The sequence below is a fragment of the Cynocephalus volans genome, chromosome 10, assembly GCF_027409185.1.
Source record: "Cynocephalus volans isolate mCynVol1 chromosome 10, mCynVol1.pri, whole genome shotgun sequence".
NCBI classification, from domain to species: Eukaryota; Metazoa; Chordata; class Mammalia; order Dermoptera; family Cynocephalidae; genus Cynocephalus; species Cynocephalus volans.
Genome location: NC_084469.1, coordinates 32,314,565 through 32,338,412, shown reverse-complemented (window position 1 = coordinate 32,338,412; position 23,848 = coordinate 32,314,565). Strand labels below are relative to the sequence as shown.

At 39.4% G+C, this 23,848-nt stretch overlaps 1 protein-coding gene and 1 pseudogene across 1 annotated transcript; both read right to left on the bottom strand.

The window, feature by feature from the left end:
• Positions 1-7,180: 7,180 nt before the first annotated feature.
• Positions 7,181-7,986, bottom strand: LOC134388044 (putative olfactory receptor 8G3; annotated as a pseudogene).
• An 11,124-nt stretch (positions 7,987-19,110) lies between these two features.
• On the bottom strand, positions 19,111-20,046 carry LOC134387238 (putative olfactory receptor 8G3). Its single transcript, XM_063109660.1, has one exon. It carries the CDS (start codon positions 20,044-20,046, stop codon positions 19,111-19,113), a length of 936 nt encoding a protein of 311 aa, XP_062965730.1.
• Between the last annotated feature and the right edge of the window lie 3,802 nt (positions 20,047-23,848).

The following is a 23,848-nucleotide window of genomic DNA, read 5'->3' as shown; positions in this document are numbered from 1 at the left end:
ACAAAGCTGATTGTCACCCCTCATGCCCAAGATGTGAAGGCCAGGTCCATGCTGGCAGCATGCCCATTACCACAAATTGCTCTTGTACCCCATGTTCCCCACCCACATATCCCCAACCTCCCTGCCCCTCCCCCTTTCCCTCCCACTCTGCTTTGTATCCAAAGTCATGTTCTCTCCTCTGCAAGTCCAGCCCACCACTGTGGTCTTTCTTTCGTTCCTTCTAAAGTAAAAAATCTGTCATCTCAAATAAAGATCCAACTAATATCTTTACCATTCAAACATCGGTATCATAAGGGAAAAAAAAAAGTTTTCTTCCTTTATGTCCCAACAATTTTCATATGATTTGTCTATTCCACAAAAGGACATTTACTAGACTCTCCATTTTAATTCATAACGTTCCTTTAGTTTTTCTCTTCTTCTATCACTTCGATCCAATAAAATCCTATGTAATAGTTAAGGCCTTTAAGTTAAGAAATATAATCGTGAAAACCCCAGTTAAAATGACCATTTTCTACGTGCCCATGGATATGTTTATTCTGTTTACATGTGCCACTTACTGAGTTCTGCATCAAGTATTTGCATATTTACTGGCTTTTTTTTTTTTTTTGTACTAGCGGTAAATTCAATAGAGGGCTTGGCACAGTGTCCTGCTTATACCAAGTCTCAATAAATATGTGCTCAACATAACTATTAAAAGAATCTTAGAGATAAGTTAATACAGAATCAGAATAACTAGAGAAAGCCCTCACACTCTCACTTAAAATGAGTGAACAAAAGTGTTTGCTAGAATTTTATACTGCAGGGGACAGGGAGATGATATGGAACCTGTGCTCATCAGGGAGTGTGACTCTTAGAACGGCATGGGTAGAGATAAATAAATAGCCATGTGCATCTCTATTTGCACAGGGAGAGAAGCTGGAGAAGATGATGCTAGGATTTTGCAAGTGAAGGGCTGGGATTCAGACATACCCGTTCTCCATCCCAGAGAGGTCCACGTTGCACGGTTTTCTTCATTTCTCTAGAGGAAAAAAATGATTCTGATGATTTGAGGAGTTAATAGCCCAAAAGTTTCCTTGGCAATTATTTTGAGTCACTCATGCTGATCTCTGATAAAGCTGATGCCCAAGGCTATCTGGCCTTCTGCTAAAGTCGGTTGATGTGATCATTTTATATGCTGGTTATAGAAAAGAAGAGTATGTTTAGGTACAAACAAGGATAATGACCTCCCACTAGAGTGTAATCCCACAAGTATCAGGTCTTAGGGAAAAAACAATTAGAATAGTCCTTTTCCTCTGTTGGTTCTCGAGTGTTTAATTTTGTCACAAATGTTTGATTTATTGAATGAAAGCAGCTCCCAAGTTACAATAAGGTAGATATTGCCAGAGACCCAGGAGGAGTTCCTAACAAGCCTAATGAAGGGAGATGATTTTTTTCTTTTAAAAATAAAAGAGAAATGAGAAACAATTAAAACATGTATTAGAGAAATTATGTTATACTATATAAAGACTAAACTGTTTCCTGGTAAAATTTATTTAATGTTTTCTTCAATATTTATTAAATCTTGTACTATGTTTGAGACAATTGCAATTTTTAAAGTTAAATTTACTTTGAAGGGAGTTTCGGTCAAGATGGCAGAATTGATGGACCCCAGCATTATTGTGTTCTACAAAGCAACAAACTTTCAACTATAAAAATGCAACATCAGCCAAGCTGGGGCTGCTGGAGCTCAGGGCAAGAGGAGGAGAGACCTACGGAGTTCTTGACAGCAGGAGAATCCACGATGAGAGAGAAAAAAAACTGCGCTGAGCATTTCGGGCCGCAGATACCTTAAGGCTGGAGCTGCTGAGCATATGCAGCAGGAGCTGGCAGAAGCCACAGCTGTGCGCTTCACATGGAGTTACTTGGAGGCAGCAGCGGAGAAGAGGGCCTTGGTGCCCCCCAGCACAGCAAGTCCAATAAAAGCGTTCCCGTGGACCCAGACAGGAACGAGGAGCCAGAAGAACTGAAAAAAGGGAGCCATTCAGAGGCCGGTGAGTCATTGCAAGGGACCAGTGCAGGGCCTGTCCAATGGGAAGTGTTTGGAGCATGGGCAGTGGTGGAGATGGGCCCACCGGTAGAACACAGCAAGGACAGCCGATCTACTTCCCAATCAGTGCAGGACCATGCAGAGGAGACTGGTCGGGAATGCAGAATTGCATGGGGTGCAGTTTGGTGAAAACACTCAGGCCCAGATCAGAGATTCTACACAACCCAGATCCACTGGGTCTCTGAAGAGCCAGAAGTATCTATATGGTCAGCCGTTAAACCCTAAGCTGCCTAAAAAGTCTTCCCAAGGGAACCAGCAGCAAAGCAGCAATTTAACTCAAATACACAGCTCAAGTACTGGTTCCCACAGGAAGTTCCCCCATTTTAGAAGTTAACAAAGGACAAAAAATTAGTTCTGGCCCAAGCACAGCGCCAGCACCTCAGGGCCCACCTGAGGACCCGAGCCAGAGAAAAGCGGAGCAGAGCCCCCTTCCACAACCAAGTACACTGCACCAGCACCTTGGGGCCTGCCCAGGGACCTGGGTATGGAGAAGGGACCGGACCCCACTCCCACATCCAGGCACACCACGTCAGTGCCTCAGGGCCCACCTTAGGACCTGTGGCATAGAGAAGGGGACCAGACCCCCTTCCCTCAACCAGACACACTGCCAGAACCTCAGGGCCCACCTGGGGACCCAAGGCATGGAGAAGGGGGCCAGAGCCCCCTTCCACAACTGGGCACACTGCACCAGCACCTTGGAGCCCATCTGGCATGGAGAAGGGGATCAGACATGCCTCACAACCAGCACACTGCCAGTGCCAAGGAGCATGCCAAAAACATCACCTCCATGTGGGTGACCCACCACAGCCACCACAATAATCATGGCTGCCGCGAAAGCAGCTGGACACCACAACCACCACGCAGATGGTCCACCAACCCCTGGATTGCATTGACACAAGGACAGTCACCAGCAGAGATAAAGTTATAAAAGAAGAGGACGTCTCTCTTCACAAAGCCCATGTCAGAGTGACAGAAGAAGCATCTGCTCTGTGATAATATTGGGGACCCGATCACACGTCTCAGCATTGGACAGATCATCTAGACAACAAATCAACAGAGTAACCATTATTCTTTCAGAAGGAGAGAAGAAATCTAGGGTAATTAGGGGGGAGGGGGAGGGGAGGGGGATGGGGAGAGATTGGACAAGGGCATAAAGAATAAGTATGATTTGTAACAATATATATGCTAGTAATATTGATTTGATCAACACATCTCAATGTTCAACCCTCAAAATATGTATAATCGATTCTGATTCAATAAATAAAATAAATTTAAAAAAAGACAGACAGACTACCAAACTGAATACATTCATAAATTATATTTTAAAAATAAGAGTAAGAGGCCAGTTGAAATTGATGGAAGTACAAATAATTTTTTGTCTTATTTCTTATACTTTCCTATATTTTCCATATTTTTGTAATCCAATAAATGTTTTTATAAATTGCCTCTAAAAAAAAAGTTAAATTCACTTTGAAATGCTGTGTGTTATTGTTCGATGTTGGGCTTTAATCTGTTTTTTTAAAGTTATTTTTGCAAATTGCTGTGAAAAGAGTTTTAAAAAGTAACAAAATAATTCATAAAGTCTGTTAAAAATGTTACTCATCATGTGTTGCAATGATCAAACGTTAGAAAAAGAAATATAATATGACACAAGACACAAGTTTCATTCTCAAGAATTTGACAATTTTCATAAACTCACAAGCATTCGTGAACAATAAACAATATAAGAGAAGACAGCATGATTAGAGTATGTGTGATGAACCCCAGGTGTGTCTGAGTATAACCCGGAGTGATGAGTAACGCATGGGAATTACACACTTGTGTTTGTTGTTGGATGGTGTAAAATTTGGAAAGGCAGGTTGGCGTGAAGAAGCCATTTCCGTTTTGAGTGAACCCAGTTTTGTGGAAATAGTACAGGTTCTACTTCACTGAGCATGGAACACATACTTCCAGCAGATCTTAATAGTTATGAACACATTAATATATTTTATTTATGCATTGCACATTTCATTTTAATCAAATTTAATGCCACCCTTCTTCTTCCACGCAATACTAAATCCAAATGGTAAACCTGAGAGGGAACAACATAGAGTCATCTATGACTTAACACAAATATTAGAAAATGTGGAAAAAGCTGTTAGTCATTCTTACCATTCATTGTCCCTTTCTTCCTCAATAATAAATGTCCCAAGTCGTAGTATCACACGTGGCCATATAGACAACCACGGCATTCCTCAACCCCTCTTGCAGCTAGGTTTGTCTATGTGACTAAGTCTGCACCAAGGGGATATATGTGGAGGAGAGATCTGTCACTTCTAGGGTGTTCTTCAAGTTAGGGGACAATCACTTCTCCTTTCATGTGTTTCTGTCTGATGGTGGGTGGTGGAAGTGAGGATGGACCTTGAGGCATGATGTGAGACCACAGACGGAAGCTACGTGTGGAAACCAGCAAAATGTAGCAAAAAAATAGAGCAACAATTTAGAAGGAGTTTACGTTTGGGATGAGCCACAGTGTCTCCCTGAATCGTCCTCTGGTCTAAGGCAGCGTGATGAGCGTGTGTGTGTGTGCATGTGCGTGCGCGTGTGCGTGCGTGCGTGTGTGTGCGCGTGTGTGCGTGTGCGTGTGTGTGCTTGTGTGTGTGCATGTGTGTACGCGCGCGCGTGTGTGTGTCTGATGCACAGCCAAGCCTAATCGTAACCAATACAGAAGGTAAAAAATGATTCTGTCTAAATCTTACCCCTGTGACATACTGATGTTAACTGCACATGAGCAATTGTTTTCTTTTGGAAATTAATATACGCTTGTATCAGAGAAATGAAAGACAAACTCTGTATGAGAACATTATTCTAGTTTATCATAGTGCTAGTGTTAGAATGCTTCTCCTCTAGCACGCTCTTTTCAATTATTAAAATGTTGGAGTACATGTATTCTTCTATAATGGTACTTAGTAAGTCCTATATATTTCTACCTTTTTTGTTTCCTCAACGTCTCCCCCAAAGTCTTATCTCTTCTTTTTGTGGTAGTGTTCCATCATCATTTTGTAGATTATCTGATGTCTATCCTAATATTGTAATAGTTTATATTTCACTGGTTCTCAGAATCAATATTGATGGTTCAGACATTTTCATCCTTTAATCCTTTGAACACTTTTTAAGAGTTTTATTATGTAAATAAATGCTTGGAAACAGAAGAAAATCATAAGTAATAACTTTTATTTATCACCAATCAACATGATAAAAATGACTAGATATTGTTACTTTAATAACTAATAAAATAAAATAAAATACTGTAATGAAATAAAAAATTACATACACATAAATCTTGTAAAACATATTCAAGCAATGCAAATACACATTAGTGTACAATGCACACTTACACATATATATTACACTTAAGAATATGCACATATAAGTATCACAAATATATACATATATAAATACATACATGGGTATTTTTGTAGGATAAAAATGGCTTAAGAAGATAAAGACTGATTAGCACATAGAAAGTCAAGAACAAATTTCCCTCTAGTTTTCAAAGAGGAAAAAACGTCCTCTCTCTCATTGCAAGTTTTGGTTTTATGGGGTGAGATGAAGGTTATCTGGGTGTTTATGTCACATATTTGAAGATAAAGTGATGACAAAGCCAGTGCTGTTTTACGTATCTTGGAGGAGACTAATGATTTTTAAAATGCAATTGAACCAGGTGTGAGTACTCATGCTGGGTTAAAGAAGAAGTGGCCTGTGCTCTGTCCCTGGGCACATGGCCATAGAGATGAACAGTGAGGAGCATGATATTATATCAAGATGTCCACGCTTGTCACTTTAGTGTAACTGTTTTTATTTTTTTTTTGAAGGCTTTTAAGCTCTGAAACATCGGAAAGAACATAACCACAGCTCATCATCTAGAATTGAATCTAACATAAAAGCACATATCTTGTCTCCAGCATTCTGAGGAGCTCTCGTAGGGAGCAATGAGCAAACGCATCTGGGTGCTGCTGCCACCAGCAAGACAAGAGCTACCGACACTTACTAATTAATGGGAACAATGACCTCCCAGGAGGACCAACGTGAGTTTTCTGGTTGCTGTTCTCAAGAGCACCCATAGGAGCTTAATCAGGTGAGGGGGAGAAGACATTTATTAGTTGGATGTCTTATTCCCTCCTCAAAAAATAAAATCAATTTATTTATCCAGAATAGATAGTGCATTGGGGGTAAGACGGGTACTTGTCATTAGTCAGAGACAATTTTCTAATTTTAACTTTTCTATGTGAATATGTAGCTCACATGATTGCAATAGCAAAAGATGTTACTTCTAATACTGAGCTTCTGTAGTGTGGATGGAGAAAAAGCATTATCTGTTTGGGGTAAGAGAAAATGAGTGTAGGACTGTCAGGAAAATGGAGGTGGTAGCACAGTCCCAAAACTGTGGAGCGAGAAATGTTACATTGATACACGTCAAAATACACATAAAGTATTCACTCCTTTATTACTGTCAATTTCTTTCACTATTTTGTTATCTCTATGTGGGTAGAAACTGTCGTATCACCCATCATATGCCTTCACATTTCCTAATGTAGTTCTATGCACTTGGTAAGAAGTAGGGATTGCATTTTGTGTATTCCAAATGGTTAAAATTATTCATTTTAGAGATTACACTTTCAGAAATGTTTCCATATACATTTAGTAAAAAAAGTTAGGTACACAAAGTATTGAGTATATCCAAGGATAGTGAGCCGATCTATGTATCCACTGAATTAAGATAAACAAGTCTTGCCTAAAGAGTGTCCTTATATATACATATATAAAGTATATTCACCCACACGAAGGCCTTTGAAGATTAAAACAACAACAACAAAAAAGATTTAGAGGCAATATGGTGGCTCTGTGTAGAGTGACCTGGGGCATCTCGGAAGTGGTGCTGCCTCCATATGACTGATCCTATGATTCCAGTCCTACACTTGGCACCGTTCTTCCAAAGAATCAAGCACTAGCAGTGATCTCATTACTGTGGACATAAATTTCTGTCTCTCGACTGCTATCTCACTGTATCCTCTCTACAAACTATACACTTTTGCTAAAGGAAAAGACCCCTTTTCACAAGAAACTTCTTTTTTCAAGGAACTTCTTTAGGGCAACTTTGACATCCTTATTCCTCAGGCTGTAGATGAGTGGGTTCAGCATGGGCACAAGAGTAGTATAAAACACAGAGGACACTTTCCCTTGGTCCATGGAGCTGACAGATGATGGCTGCAGGTACATGAATGCCGCAGATCCAAAGAAGACAGCAACTGCGGAGATGTGGGAGCTGCAAGTGCTGAAGGCTTTGGACCTGCCCTCAACAGAATGGATGCGGAGGACGGTGGCAATAATGAAGATGTAGGAGGCAAAGATAGTTAGTGCAGGAATCAGAATGTAAAATGCACTCAAGACCAGAGCCAATAATTCATCGATGTAGGTGTTGGAGCAGGATAGCTCCAAGAGTGGAAAGAGATCACAAAAATAATGGTTAATCATATCAGTCTTGCAAAAAAGTAGCCTCAAAGTCAAGCCTGTATGAATTGTAGATCCAATGATACCCAGAACATAAGCCCCCACTGTGAGCCAGAAGCAGAGATGATAAGACATGGTGACATCATAAAGCAAGGGGTTATAGATAGCATTTTGGGGGTAATGACAGTGGAATGGCAGAGATCAATGAGGGAGAGACTGCTGAGGAAACAGTACATGGGGGTGTGCAGGGGAGCACTGAACCTAATCAGGGCGATCATGCCCACGTTCCCCAGCACCGTGAGCACATAGATTCCTAGGAAGAGGAGGAAGAGGGGCAGCTGGAGCTCTGGCTGTTCTGAGAGCCCAGCCAGGATGAACTCAGTCACTGAGGAATGATTTCCAGGGTCCATTATGCTGTCAGCATATCCTAAGTTAGAGAAAAAGAGAAAAGGAGAAAATGAGTGTACGTGTGTATTTGTGTGTGTGCCACATACACTCAGAGGGAGAGAGACTCAGAGAGAGAGAGAGAGAAGCTCTGTGGGGATCATTATTTTATCCGTCACCAGATGAGGCAGATGATGCAGGCACCTTTTGAGCCTCTCCAGATACTCTGGGACAACCAATGTTTCTGGTTGACCAGAGGATTAATTATAAACATCAAGAACTTAAAATTAAGATATTTCATAACCTTTGAAAAGGAAACACCAAATTTGGAATTTTTTACCCCCAGTAGAAGAAAGGCCACTTCTGTTATTTCCAAGAACACTTTTCTTTCCCTTCCATATTCTGTAGCATACAATAATGTTAAATGGCAGAATGATAAAAAATTTCATGTGACTCAGAATAAGGAAGAATAACAACTGCTTTCTCTGATTTATTAACATAGGATTTATAAGTCTACAAAAGTAGTTGTGTTTGTCTACTTTTCTTAGTAGAATTCCAATTCAAAATAGCCGGAGAACAGGGCAATTACCAGTATTCCCTGGAACGGCAACTCTGTGTGTTTCCACTTTCTCCACCCGGGCCTGCTGCATCACAGGGTGGGGACATACGTGCCCGGCAGACAGCATTCTTAGACCTCAGCAGCTTTTGTTAGCATGAGGGACTTTACGCTCTTGTTCTAATTTGTACAACCCCAGGAGAGTAATGTAAGGACCTAGAATTAGGTCATGTGTTTCACACCTGTGGCCAGGTGAACAGTGGGCTATGATTGGTACATGTTAAGTGGACTTCGTGATTACATCGATGGAGGTCAGAAAACAACCCATATTTCCAAAATATGAGATGGAGTTTGTAAAAGAAACAGTAGATGTCTTGTGCACTTGTCACTTTTCATCGTGATGTATTTTTCATGTGCTCTTTATAGAATTTAAAGGTGTTGGATATATGGATCAGTAGAGCACATGCAATACATAATTAGAAAGCTTAGTCTAAATTCAGTACTAGTCAACATTGTGAAGTGGGTTTTCAAAAAGGCTAATATGTCTTTAGTTTACACTTGCAAAGACAATCAGTAGATTCTAGAAAATGGAAATTCATACTCTTACCTTTTAAGCAACAGTTGGGTTAATCTTACTTAACAGTTGGATTTTCAGTTTGGGGTATGGTGTTTTACATGCAACATAAGAAAAGCAAGTCAACTTCAGAAAAGGGATCTAGAAATCTTGTCACTTGAAGAGTGGCTAAAATGACTGGGGACATGTAGCTAGCACAGCAAAAGTATATTTGGCACATGGCATTTGTGTCCAAATGGTCAACCTCTTGCTATACTTTAGAGGAGTTAGGATCATTGTGTATGTCTCCATGAGAGCAATGTTTTTCTAACTGTTTGAAATTATCGAGAGAAATGTTTGGTTATCCAACAAAAAAGAATACCCAACAGTCAGATGTACCTTGATTTACTTACAGCTGGAGATGTTAGAGCACAGCCTGTATAACCATTTCACAGATACTGCTCAACGACACAGCATTGGATAGGTAGTTAGATTCCATCAACTTGAATATCTCTTTGAATTCCAATAACTTATGATTTTATAATTCTAATGGGTGTTGATACTAAATTAGACACTCAGAGTTCAAATATCATTTCAAGTCCATACTTTCTGTGTGATCTTTGGAAAATTGCTTCCACTCTCAATGCTTCTGAAAAACAGATATGTTAACATCTGTCTCACATGAAAATTAAATGATGACCTTGGTTAAAACCTAATTGATTTTATTGTTGTTTCCTTTGTAATACATTGAAATTGTCCCTGAAATATTTTTAATTTGCACAAGATTTTTGTTCTCATAATGATTGTTGGAGTTTTGTTTGTTTTTCTTTGTATATCTTGTTTTTCACTCCCTCCTATATTATTACATATAATAATACAGATATTCAGAACTATTTTTTTCACTGAATCATAACCTCTTTTTTGAAATTGATTATGAATATTAATGAGAAACAAAGCTGATTGTCACCCCTCGTGCTCAAGATGTGAAGGCCAGATCCATGCTGGCAGCATGTCCATTAGCACAAATTGCTCTTGTACCCCATGTTCCCCACCCACATATCCCCAACCTCCCTGCCCCTCCCCCTTTCCCTCCCACTCTGCTTTGTATCCAAAGTCATGTTCTCTCCTCTGCAAGTCTAGCACACCACTGTGGTCTTTCTTTCCTTCCTTGTAAAGTATCAATATTTGCCATCTCAAATAAAGATCCAACCAATATCTATACCATTCAAACATTGGTACCATAAGGCAAAAAAAAAAAAAAGTTTTTTTCTTTTATGTCCCAACAATTTTCATATGATTTTTCTATTCTACAAAAGGACATTTAGTGGACTCTCCATTTTAATTCATAATGTTCCTTTAGTTTTTCTCTTCTTCCATCACCTCGATCCTATAAAATCCTATGTAATAGTTAAGGCCTTTAAGTTAATAAGTATAATCGTGAAAACCCCAGTTAAAATGACCATTTTCTACATGCCCATGGATATGTTTCTTCTGTTTACATGTGCCACGAACTGATTTCTGCATCAAGTATTATGCATATTTACTGGCTTTTTTTTTTTTTTTTTGTCCTAGCTGTAAATTCAATAGAGGGCTTGGCACAGTGTCCAAGTCTCAATAAATATGTGGTCAACATAACTATTAAAAGAATCTTAGAGATAAGTTAATACAGATTCAAAATAACTAGAGAAAGCCCTCATACTGCCTCACTTAAAATGAGTGAACAAAAAGTGCTAGAATTTTATACTGCAGGGGACAGGGAGATGATATGGGACCTGTGCTCATCAGGGAGTGTGACTCTTAGAACGGCATGGGTAGAGATAAATAAATAGCCATGTGCATCTCTGTTTGCACAGGGAGAGAAGCTGGAGAAGAAGATGCTAGGATTTTGCGAGTGAAGGGGTGGGATTCAGACATACCCCTTCTCCATCCCAGAGAGGTCCACGTTGCACGGTTTTCTTCATTTCTCTAGAGGAAAAAAATGATTCTGATGATTTGAGGAGTTAATAGCCCAAAAGTTTCCTTGGCAATTATTTTGTGTCACTCACGCTGATCTCTGATAAAGCTGATGCCCAAGGACATCTGGCCTTCTGCTAAAGTCGGTTGATGTGATCATTTTATATGCTGGTTATAGAAAAGAAGAGTATGGTTAGGAACAAACAAGGATAATGACCTCCCACTAGAGTCTAATCCCACAAGTATCAGCTCTTAGGGAAAAAACAATTAGAGTTTTCCTTTTCCCCTGTTGGTTCTTGAGTGTTTAATATTGTCACAAAGGTTTGATTTATTGAATGAAAGCAGCCCCCAAGTTAAAATGTGGTAGATATTGCCAGAGACCCAGGAGGAGTTCCTAACAAGCCTAATGAAGGGAGATGATATTTTTCTTTTAAAAATAAAAGAGAAATGAGAAACAATAAAAACATGTATTAGATCAGTAGCATTTCTTTTCTCCAATAGTGAACATGCAGAACGAGAAATCAAGAAAGCTGGCCCATTTACAATAGCCACCAAAAAAATAAAATACTTAGGAATTGAGTTAACCAAGGAGGTGAAAAATCTCTATAATGAGAACTACAAACCACTGCTGAGAGAAATTAGAGAGGATACAAAAAGATGGAAAGATATCCCATGCTCTTGGATTGGAAGAATCAACATAGTGAAAATGTCCATACTACCCAAAGTGATATACAAATTCAATGCAATCCCCATCAAAATTCCAAAGACATTTTTCTCAGAAATGGAAAGAACTATCCAGACATTTATATGGAATAATAAAAGACCACGCATAGCCAAAGGAATGCTGAGCAAAAAAATAAAGCTGGAGGCATAACACTACCCGACTTTAAGCTATACTACAAAGCTATAATAACCAAAACAGTATGGTACTGGCATAAAAACAGACACACTGATCAATGGAATAAAATAGAGAATCCAGAAATCAACCCACACACTTACTGCCATCTGATCTTTGACAAAGGCACCAAGCCTATTCACTGGGGAAGGGACTGCCTCTTCAGCAAATGGTGCTGGGATAACTGGATATCCATATGCAGGAGAATGAAACTAGACCCATACAACTCACCATATACTAAAATCAACTCAAAATGGATTAAGGATTTAAATATACACCCTGAAACAATAAAACTTCTTAAAGAAAACATAGGAGAAACACTTCAGGAAATAGGACTGGATACAGACTTCATGAATATGACCCCAAAAGCTTGGGCAACCAACGAAAAATAAACAAATGGGAGTATATCAAACTAAAAAGCCTCTGCGCAGCAAAACAAACAATTAACAGAGTTAAAAGACAACCAACAGAGTGGGAGAAAATATTTGCCAAATATACATCTGACAAAGGATTAATATCCAGAATATATAAGGAACTCAAACAACTTTACAAGAAAAAAACAAGCAACCCAATTAAAAAATGGGCAGAAGAGCTAAGTAGGCATTTCTCTAAGGAAGATATACAAATGGCCAACAGACATGAAAAAATGCTCAACATCACTCAGCATCTGGGAAATGCAAATTAAAACCACACTGAGATACCATCTAACTCCAGTTAGAATGGCTAAAATCCAAAAGACCCTGAACAATAAATGCTGGCGAGGTTGCAGAGAAAAAGGAACTCTCATACATTGTTGGTGGGACTGCAAAATTGTTCAGCCTCTATGGAAAATGGTATGGAGGTTCCTCAAACAATTGCAGATAGATCTACCATATGACCCAGCTATCCCACTGCTGGGAATATACCCAGAGGAATGGAAATCATCAAGTCTAAGGTATACCTGTTCCCCAATGTTCATTGCAGCATTCTTTACAATAGCCAAGAGTTGGAACCAACCCAAATGTCCATCATTGGATGAGTGGATACGGAAAATATGGTACATGTACACAATGGAATATTACTCAGCTATAAAAACAAATGAAATACTGCCATTTGCAACAACATGGATGGACCTTGAGAGAATTATATTAAGTGAAATGAGTCAGGCACAGAAAGAGAAATGCCACATGTTCTCACTTATTGGTGGGAGCTAAAAATTAATATATAAATTCACACACACACACACACACACACACACAAAGCCGTGGTGGGGGGGAAGAAGATATAACAACCACAATTACTTGAAGTTGATACGACAAGCAAACAGAAAGGTCATTGTTGTGGGTGAGGGAGGAGAGAGAGGAGGGAGGGAGGTTTTGGTAAGGGGCAACAATAATCAACCACAATGTATATCGACAAAATAAAATTTAAAAAAACAAACAAACAAACAAAAAACATGTATTAGAGAAATTATGTTATACTATATAAAGACTAAACTGTTTGCTGGTAAAATTTATTTAATGTTTTCTTTAATATTTACTAAACGTTGTACTATGTTTGTGACGATTGCAATTTTTAAAGTTAAATTTACTTTGAGGGGAGTTCTGGTCGAGATGGCAGAATTGATGGACCCCAGTGTCACTTTGTTCCAAAAAGCAACGAACTTTCAACTATAGAAATGCAACATCAGCCAAGCTGGGGCCGCTGGAGCACAGGGCAAGAGGAGGAGAGACCTACGGAGTTCATGATAGCAGGAGAAGCCACGATGAGAGAAAAAAAAACTGCTCTGAGCATTTGGGACCGCAGATGCCTTAAGGCTGGAGCTGCTGAGCACATGCAGCAGGAGCTGGCAGAAGCCACAGCTGTGCCCTTCACATGGAGTTGCTTGGGGGCAGCAGTGGAGAAGAGGGCCTTGGTGCCCCCCAGCACAGCAAGTCCACTAATAGCATTCCCGTGGACCCAGGCAGGAGCGAGGAGCCAGAAGAACTGAAAAAAGGGAGCCATTCAGAGGCCGGTGAGTCATTGCAAGGGACCAGTGCAGGGCCTGTCCCATGGGAAGTGTTTGGAGCATGGGCAGTTGGGGAGATGGCCCCACCGGTAGAACACAGCAAGGAGAGCCGATGTACCTCCCAATCAGTGCAGGACCATGCAGAGGAGACTGGTCGGGAATGCAGAATTGCATGGGGTGCAGTTTGGTGAAAACACTCAGGCCTAGATCAGAGATTCTACACAATACAGATCCACTGGGTCTCTGAAGAGCCAGCAGTATCTATATGGTCAGCTGTTAAACCCTAAGCTGCCCAAAAAGTCTTCCCAAGGGAACCAGCAGCAAAGCAGCAATTTAACTCAACCACACAGCTCAAGTACTGGTTCCCACAGGAAGTTCCCCCATTTTAGAAGTAAGCAAAGGACAAAAAATAAGTTCTGGCCCAAGCACAGCGCCAGCACCTCAGGGCCCACCTGAGGACCCGAGCCATAGAAAAGGGGACCCGAGCCCCTTCCACAACCAAGTACACTGCACCAGCACCTTGGGGCCTGCCCAGGGACCTGGGTAAGGAGAAGGGACCGGATCCCACTCCCACATCCAGGCACACTACGTCAGTGCCTTAGGGCCCACCTGAGGACCTGTGGCATGGAGAAGGGGACCAGATCCCCTTCCCACAACCAGATATACTGCCAGAACCTCAGGGCCCACCTGGGGACCCAAGGCATGCAGAAGGTGACCAGAGCCCCCTTCTACAACTGGGCACACTGTGCCAGTGCCTCAGGATCTGCCCGGTAACTGGGGTATGAGAAGGGGACCGGACCACCCTCCCACTACCAGGCATACCGCACCAGCACCTTGGAGCCCATCTGGCATGGAGAAGGGGACCAGACATGCCTCACAACCAGCACACTGCCAGTGCCAAGGAGCATGCCAAAAACATCACCTCCATGTGGGTGACCCACCACAGCCACCACAATAATCATGGCTGCCATGAAAGCAGCTGGACACCACAACCACCACGCAGATGGTCCACCAACCCCTGGATTGCATTGACACAAGGACAGTCACCAGCAGAGATAAAGAAGGAAGAGGACGTCTCTCTCCCCAAAGGCCATTTCAGAGTGACAGAAGAAGCATCTGCTCTACGATAATATTGGGGACCTGATCACACGTCTCAGCATTGGACAGATCATCTAGACAACAAATCAACAGAGTAACCATTATTGTTTCAGAAGGAGAGAAGAAATCTAGGGTAATTAGGGGGGAGGGGGAGGGGTGGGGTATGGGGAGAGACTGGACAAGGGCATAAAGAATAAGTATGATTTGTAACAATATATATGCTAGTAATATTGATTTGATCAACACATCTCAATGTTCAACCCTCAAAATATGTATAATCGATTCTGATTCAATAAATAAAATAAATTTAAAAAAAGATGGACAGACTACCAAACTAAATACATTCATAAATTATATTTTAAAAATAAGAGTAAAAGGCCATTTGAAATTGATAGAAGTACAAATAATTTTTTGTTTTATTTCTTATACTTTCCTATATTTTCCATATTTTTGTAATCCAATAAATGTTTTTCTAAACTTCCTCTAAAAAAAAAAAGTTAAATTCACTTTGAAATGCTGTATATTATTGTTCGGTGTTGGGCTTTAATCTGTTTTTTTAAAGTTATTTTTGCAAATTGCTGTGAAAAGAGTTTTAAAAAGTAACAAAATAATTCATAAAGTCTGTTAAATATGTTACTCATCATATGTCGCAATGATCAAACGTTAGAAAAAGAAATATAATATGACACAAGACACAAGTTTCGTTCTCAAGAATTTGACAATTTTGGTAGATATAATACTCACAACCATTTGTTAACAATAAACAATATAAGAGAAGACAGCATGATTAGAGTATGTGTGATGAACCCCAGGTGTGTCTGAGTATAACCCGGAGTGATGAGTAATGCATGGGAATTACACACTTGTGTTTGTTGTTGGATGGTGTAAAATTTGGAAAGGCAGGTTAGAGTGAAGAAGCCATTTCCGTTTGGAACGAACCCAGCTTTGTGGAAATACTACAGGTTCTACTTCACTGAGCATGGAACCCACACTTCCAGCAGGTCTTAATAGTTATGAACACATTAATATATTTTATTTATGCATTCCACATTTTATTGTAATCACATTTAATGCCACCCTTCTTCTTCCATGCAATACTAAATCCAAATGGTAAACCTGAGAGAAAAAAACATAGAGTCATCTATGTCTGAACACAAATATTGGAAAGTGTGGAAAAAACTTAGTTATTCTTACCATTCATTGTCCCTTTCTTCCTCAATAATAAATGTCCCAAGTCTTAGTATCACACGTGGCCATATAGACAACCAGGGCATTCCGCAACCCCTCTCGCAGCTAGGTTTGTCTATGTGACTAAGTCTGCACCAAAAGGACATATGTGGAGGCGAGGTCTATCACTTCTAGGCTGTTCTTCAAGTTAGGGGACAATCACTTCTCCTTTCATGTGTTTCTGTCTGATGGTGGGTGGTGGAAGTGAAGGATGGACCTTGAGCCATGATGTGAGACCACAGATGGAAGCTACGTGTGGTAACCAGCAAAATGTAGCCAAAAAATAGAGCAACAATTTAGAAGAAGCTCATGTTTCTGATGAGCCACTGTGTCCCCCTGAATCGTCTTCTGGTCTAAGGCAGCGTGATGAGCGTGTGTGTGTGTGTGTGCGCGTGTGCGTGTGTGTATGTGCATGTGTGTGTGTGCGTGTGTGCATGTGTGTGTGTGTGCGTGTGTGTGTGTGATGCACAGCCAAGCCTAATCGTAACCAATACAGAAGGTAAAAAATGATTCTGTCTAAATCTTACCCCTGTGACATACTGATGTTAACTGCACATGAGCAATTGTTTTCTTTTGGAAATTAATATATGCTTGTATCAGAGAAATGAAAGACAAACTCTGTATGAGAACATTATTCTAGTTTATCATAGTGCTAGTGTTAGAATGCTTCTCCTCTAGCACGCTCTTTTCAATTAATAAAATTTAGATTACATGTATTCTTCTATAATGGTACTTAGTAAGTCCTATATATTTCTACCTTTTTTTTTCTCAACGTCTCCCCCAAAGTCTTATCTCTTCTTTTTGTGGTAGTGTTCCATCATCATTTTGTAGATTATCTGATGTCTATCCTAATATTGTAATAGTTTATATTTCACTGGTTCTCAGAATCAATATTGATGGTTCAGACATTTTCATCCTTTAATCTTTTGAACACTTTTTAAGAGTTTTATTATGTAAATAAATGCTTGGAAATAGAAGAAAATCATAAGTAATAATTTTATTTATCACCAATCAATATGAAAAAAATTACTAGATATTACCTTAATAACTAATAAAATAAAATACTGTAATGAAATAAAAATTACATAAACAGAAATCTTGTAAAACATATTCAAGCAATGCAAATACACATTAGTGTACAATGCACAAATATACATAGATGTTACACATAAGAATATGCACATATAAGTATCACAAATATATACGTATATAAATACATACACGGGTATTTTGGAAGGATAAAAAATGGGGTATGAAGTTAAAGACTGATCAGCACATAGAAAGTCAAGAACAAATTTCCCTCTAGTTTTCAATGAGGAAAGAACGTCCTCTCTCTCGTTGCAAGTTTTGGTTTTATGGGGTGAGATGAAGGTTATCTGGGTGTTCATGTCACATATTTGGAGATAAGCTGATGACAAAGTCAGTGCTGTTTTACGTATCTTGGACTTGGAGGAGACTAATGATTTTTAAAATGCAATTGAACCAGGTGTGAGTACTCATGCTGGGTTAAAGAAGAAGTGGCCCTGTGCTCTGTCCCTGGGCACATGGGAACAGAGATGAACAGTGAGGAGCGTGATATTATATCAAGATGTCCATGCTTGTCTCTTTAGTGTAACTGCTTTTATTTTATTTTTTTGAAGGCTTTTAAGCTCTGAAACATCAGAAAGAACATAACCACAGCTCATCATCTAGAATTGAATATAAAATAAAAGCACATATCTCGTCTCCAGCATTCTGAGGAGCTCTCGTAGGGAGCAATGAGCAAACGCATCTGGGTGCTGCTGCCACCAGCAAGACAAGAGCTACCGACACTTACTAATTAATGGGAACGATGACCTCCCAGGAGGACCAACGTGAGTTTTCTGGTTGCTGTTCTCAAGAGCACCCACAGGAGCTTAATCAGGTGAGGGGGAGAAAACATTTATTAGTTGGATGTCTTATTCCCTCCGCAAAAAATAAAATCAATTTATTTATCCAGAATAGATAGTGCATTTGGGGGTAAGAGGTGTACTTGTCATTAGTCAGAGACAATTTTCTAATTTTAACTTTTCTATGTGAATATGTAACTCACATGATTGCAATAGCAAAAGATGTTACTTCTAATACTGAGCTTCTGTAGTGTGGATGGAAAAAAAGCATTATCTGTTTGGGGTAAGAGAAAATGAGTGTAGGACTGTCAGGAAAATGGAGGTGGTAGCACAGTCCCAAAACTGTGGAGCGAGACATGTTGCATCGATATATGTCAAAATACACATAACGTATTCACTTCTTTATTACTGTCAATTTCTTTCATTATTTTGTTATCTCTATGTGGGTAGAAACTGTCGTATCACCCATCATATGCCTTCACATTTCCTAATGTAGTTCTATGCACTTGGTAAGAAGTAGGGATTGCATTTTGTATATTCCAAATGGTTAAAATTATTTATTTTAGAGATTACACTTTCAGAAATGTTTCCACATACATTTAGTAAAAAAAGTTAGGTACACAAAGTATTGAGTATATCCAAGGATCGTGAGCCGATCTATGTATTCCCTGAATTAAGATATATGAATCTTGCCTAAAGAGCGTCCTTATATATAGATAGATAAAGTATATTCACCCACACGAAAGCCTTTGAAGATTAAAACAAACAAACAAAAAAGATTTAGAGGCAATATGGTTACTCTGTGTAGACAGACCCTGGGGCATCTCAGAAGTGGTGCTGCCTCCATGTGACTGATCCTATGACTCCAGTCCTACACTTGGCACCATTCTTCCAAAGAATCAAGCACTAGCAGTGATCTCATTAGTGTGGCCATACATTTCTGTCTCTCGACTGTTTTCTCCATGTATCTTCTCCACAAGTTATACAGTTTTGCTAAAGTAAAAGACCTCTTTTCATAGGAAACTTCTTTTTTCAAGGAACTTCTTTAGGGCAACTTTGACATCCTTATTCCTCAGGCTGTAGATGAGTGGGTTCAGCATGGGCACAAGAGTAGTATAAAACACAGAGGACACTTTCCCTTGGTCCATGGAGCTGACAGATGATGGCTGCAGGTACATGAATGCCGCAGATCCAAAGAAGACAGCAACTGCGGAGATGTGGGAGCTGCAAGTGCTGAAGGCTTTGGACCTGCCCTCGATAGAGCGGATGTGGAGGATGCTGGCAATGATGAAGATGTAGGAGGCAACGATGGTTAGTGCAGGAGTCAGAATGTTAAATGCACTCAAGACCAGAACCAATAATTCATTGATGTAGGTGCTGGAGCAGGATAGCTCCAAGAGTGGAAAGAGATCACAGAAATAATGGTTAATCATATTGGTCTTGCAAAAAGAAAGCCTCAAAATAAAGCCTGTGTGAATTGTAGACCCAATGATACCCAAAACATAAGCTCCCACTGTGAGCCAGAGGCAGAGATGATAAGACATGGTGACATTATAAAGCAAGGGGTTACAGAGAGCAACGTAGCGGTCATACGCCATTACAGCCAATGTATGACACTCTGCAATAGCAAAAACACTGAAGCAATAAAGTTGAGTCATACACTCAGCATAGGAGATGGTGTTCTTCTCTGTCACAAAGTTCACCAGCATTTTGGGTGTAATGACAGTGGAATGGCAGAGATCAATGAGGGAGAGACTGCGGAGGAAATAGTACATGGGGGTGTGCAGGGGAGCACTGAACCTAATCAGGGCGATCATGCCCACGTTCCCCAGCACCGTGAGCACATAGATTCCTAGGAAGAGGAGGAAGAGGGGCAGCTGGAGCTCTGGCTGTTCTGAGAGCCCAGCCAGGATGAACTCAGTCACTGAGGAATGATTTCCAGGGTCCATTATACTGTCAGCATATCCTAAGTTAGCAAAAAAGAGAAAATAAGTAAATGAGTGTACATGTGTGTGTGTATGTGCATGAGAGAGAGAGAGAAAGAAAGAGACAAACTGTGAGGATCATTATTTTATCTCACAGCAGAGGAGGTAGATGATGCAGGCATCTTTTGAGCCTCTCCAGATACTCTGGGACAACCAATGTTTCTGGTTGACCAGAGGATTAATTATAAACATCAAGGACCTTAAAGTTAAAATAGTTCATAGCCTTTGAAAGGAAAATGCCAATTTTTGGATCTTTTTTTTTACCCCCATTAGAATAAAGGCTACATTTGTTAATTCTAAGAACACTTTTCTTTCCCTCCCATATTCTGTAGCATACAATGTCATGCATATCAAATGGCAGAATGATAAAAAATTTCATGTGACTCAGAATAAGGAAGAGTAACAACTGCTTTCTCTGATTTATTAACATTGGATCTATAAATCTATAAAAGTAGTTGTGTTTGTCTACTTTTCTTAGTAGAATTCCAATTCAAAATAGCTGGAGAACTGGGCAATTACCAGTATTGCCTGAAACTGCTACTCTGTGTGTTTCCACTTTCTCCACCCGGGCCGGCTACGTCACAGGGGGGGAACATACGTGCCTGGCGGACAGCATTCTGAGACCTCAGCAGCTTTTCTTAGAATGAGAGACTTTACTCTCTTGTTCTAATTTGTACAACCCCAGGAGTGTAATGTAAGGACCTAGACTTAGGTCATGTGTTTCACAAGGATGGCCAGGTGAGCAGTGGGCTATGATTGGTCCATGTTAAGTGGACTTCGTGATTACATCGATGGAGGTCAGAAAACAACCCATATTTCCAAAATACGAGAAGGAGTTTGGAAAAGAAACACTAGATGTCTCGTACACTTGTCACTTTTCATCGTGATATATTTTTCATGTGCTCTTTATAGAATTTAAAGGTGTTGGATATATGGATCAGTAGAGCACATGCAATACATAATTAGAAAGTTTAGTCTAAATTCAGTACTAGTCAATATTGTGAAGTGAGTTTTCAAAAAGACTAATATGTCTTTAGTTTACACTTGCAAAGAAAATTAGTAGATTCTAGAAAATGGAAATTCATAGTCTTAACTTTTAGGCAACTGTTGGGTTAGTCTTACTTAACAGTTGGATTTTCAGTTTGGGGTACGGTGTTTTATATGTAACATAAGAAAAGCAAGTCAACTTCAGAAAAGGGATCTAGAAATCTTGTCACTTGAAGAGTGGCTAAAATGACTGGGGACATGTAGCTAGCACAGTAAACGTATGTGTAGCACATAGCATTTGTGTCCAAATGCTCAACCTCTTGCTTATTTTAGAGGAGTTAGAATCATTGTGTATGTCTCCGTGAGAGCAATGTTTTTCTAATTGCTTGAAAGTATCGAGAGAAATATTTGGTTATTCAACAAAAAAGAATTTCCAACAGTCAGATGTACCTTGATTTACTTACAGCTGGAGATGTTAGAGCACAACCTGTATAAGCATTTCACAGATACTGCTCAAGGACACAGCATTGGATGGGTAGTTAGATTCCATCAACTTGAACATCTCTTTGAATTCCAATAACTTATGATTTTATAATTCTAATGGGTACTGATACTAAATTAGACACTCAGAGTTCAAATATCATTTCAAGTCCATACTTTCTGTGTGATCTTTGGAAAATTGCTTCCACTCTCCATGCCTCTGAAAAAGAGACATGTTAACATCTGTCTCACATGAAAATTAAATTAAATGATGCCCTTGGTAAAAACCTAATCGATTTTATTGTTGTTTCCTTTGTAATACACTGAATTTCTCTCTGAAATGTTTTTAATTTGCCCAACATTTTTGTTCTCATAATGATGGTTGGCGTTTTGTTTGTTTTTCTTAGTGTATCTTTTTTTTTGCTCCCTCCTATATTATTACACATAATAATACAGATATTCAGAACTATTTTTTTCACTGAATCATAACCTCTTTTTTGAAATTGGTTATGAATATTAATGAGAAACAAAGCTAATTGTCACCCTTCATGCCCAAGATGTGAAGGCCAGATCCATGCTGGCAGCATGCCCATTACCACAAATTGCTCTTGTACCCCATGTTCCCCACCCACATATCCCCAACCTCCCTGCCCCTCCCCCTTTCCCTCCCACTCTGCTTTGTATCCAAAGTCATGTTCTCTCCTCTGCAAGTCCAGCACACCACTGTGGTCTTTCTTTCCTTCCTTGTAAAGTATCAATATTTGTCATCTCCAATAAAGCTCCAACTAATATCTATACCATTGTAATATTGGTATCATAAGGAAAAAAAAAAAGAAAAAGAAAAAGAAAAGAGAAGTAGTTTTCTTTTATGTCCCAACAATTTTCATATGATTGGGCTATTCTACAAAAGGACATTTAGTAGACTCTCTGTTTTAAATCATAACGTTCCTTTAGTTTTTCTCTTCTTCTATCACCTCGATCCTATAAAATCCTATGTAATAGTTATGGCCTTTAAGTTAAGAAGTATAATCATGAAACCCCAGTTAAAATGAGCATTTTCTATGTGCCCATGGATATGTTTCTTCTGTTTACATGTGCCACTTACTGAGTTCTGCATCAAGCATTTGCATATTTACTGGCTTTTTTTTTTTTTTTTTGTACTAGCTGTAAATTCAATAGAGGGCTTGGCACAGTGTCCTGCTTATACCAAGTCTCAACAAATATGTGTTCAACTTAACTGTTGAAAGAATCTTAGAGGTAAGTTAATACAGATTCAAAATACCTAGAGAAAGCCCTCACACTGCCTCACTTAAAATGAGTGAACAAAAAATATTTGCTAGAATTTTATACTGCAGGGGACAGGGAGATGATATGGAACCTGTGCTCATCAGGGAGTGTGAATCTTAGAATGGGATGGGTAGAGATAAATAAATAGCCATGTGCATCTCTATTTGCACAGGGAGAGAAGCTGGAGTAGAAGATGCTAGGACTTTGCAAGTCAAGGGCTGGGATTCAGACATACCCCACTTCCATCCCAGAGAGGTCCACGTTGCACCGTTTTCTTCATTTCTCTAGAGGAAAAAAATGATTCTGATGATTTGAGGAGTTAATAGCCCAAAAGTTTCCTTGGCAATTATTTTGAGTCACTCATGCTGATCTCTGATAAAGCTGATGCCCAAGGCTATCTGGCCTTCTGCTAAGTCGGTTGATGTGATCATTTTATACGCTGGTTATTGAAAAGAAGAGTATGGTTAGGAACAAACAAGGATAATGACCTCCCACTAGAGTCTAATCCCACAAGTATCAGCTCTTGGGGAAAAAACAATTAGAATAGTCCTTTTCCACTGTTGGTTCTCAGGAGTTTAATATTGTCACAAAGGTTTGATTTATTGAATGAAAGCAGCCCCCAAGTTAAAATGTGGTAGATATTGCCAGAGACCCAGAAGGAGTTCCTAGCAAGCCTAATGACGGGAGGTGATGACTTTTTTCTTTTAAAAATAAAAGAGAAATGAGAAACCATAAACACATGTATTAGAGAAATTATGTTATACTATATAAAGACTAAACTATTTGTTTGCTTGTAAAATTTATTTAATGTTTTCTTCAATATTTGCTAAATGTTACATTATGTTTGAGACAATTGCAATTTTTAAATTTAAATTTACTTTGAAATGCTGTATGTTATTGTCAGATGTTGGGCTTTAATCTGTTTATAGTTATCTTTGGAAATTGCTGTGAACAGAGTAAGAAAAAGGTGACAAAATAATTCATAAACTCAGTGAGAAATGTTGCTCATCAG

Bases quoted from the DNA above. Each gene is read 5' to 3' on its own strand.
- LOC134387238 (XM_063109660.1), bottom strand. From the start codon at position 20,046: ATGGACCCTGGAAATCATTCCTCAGTGACTGAGTTCATCCTGGCTGGG.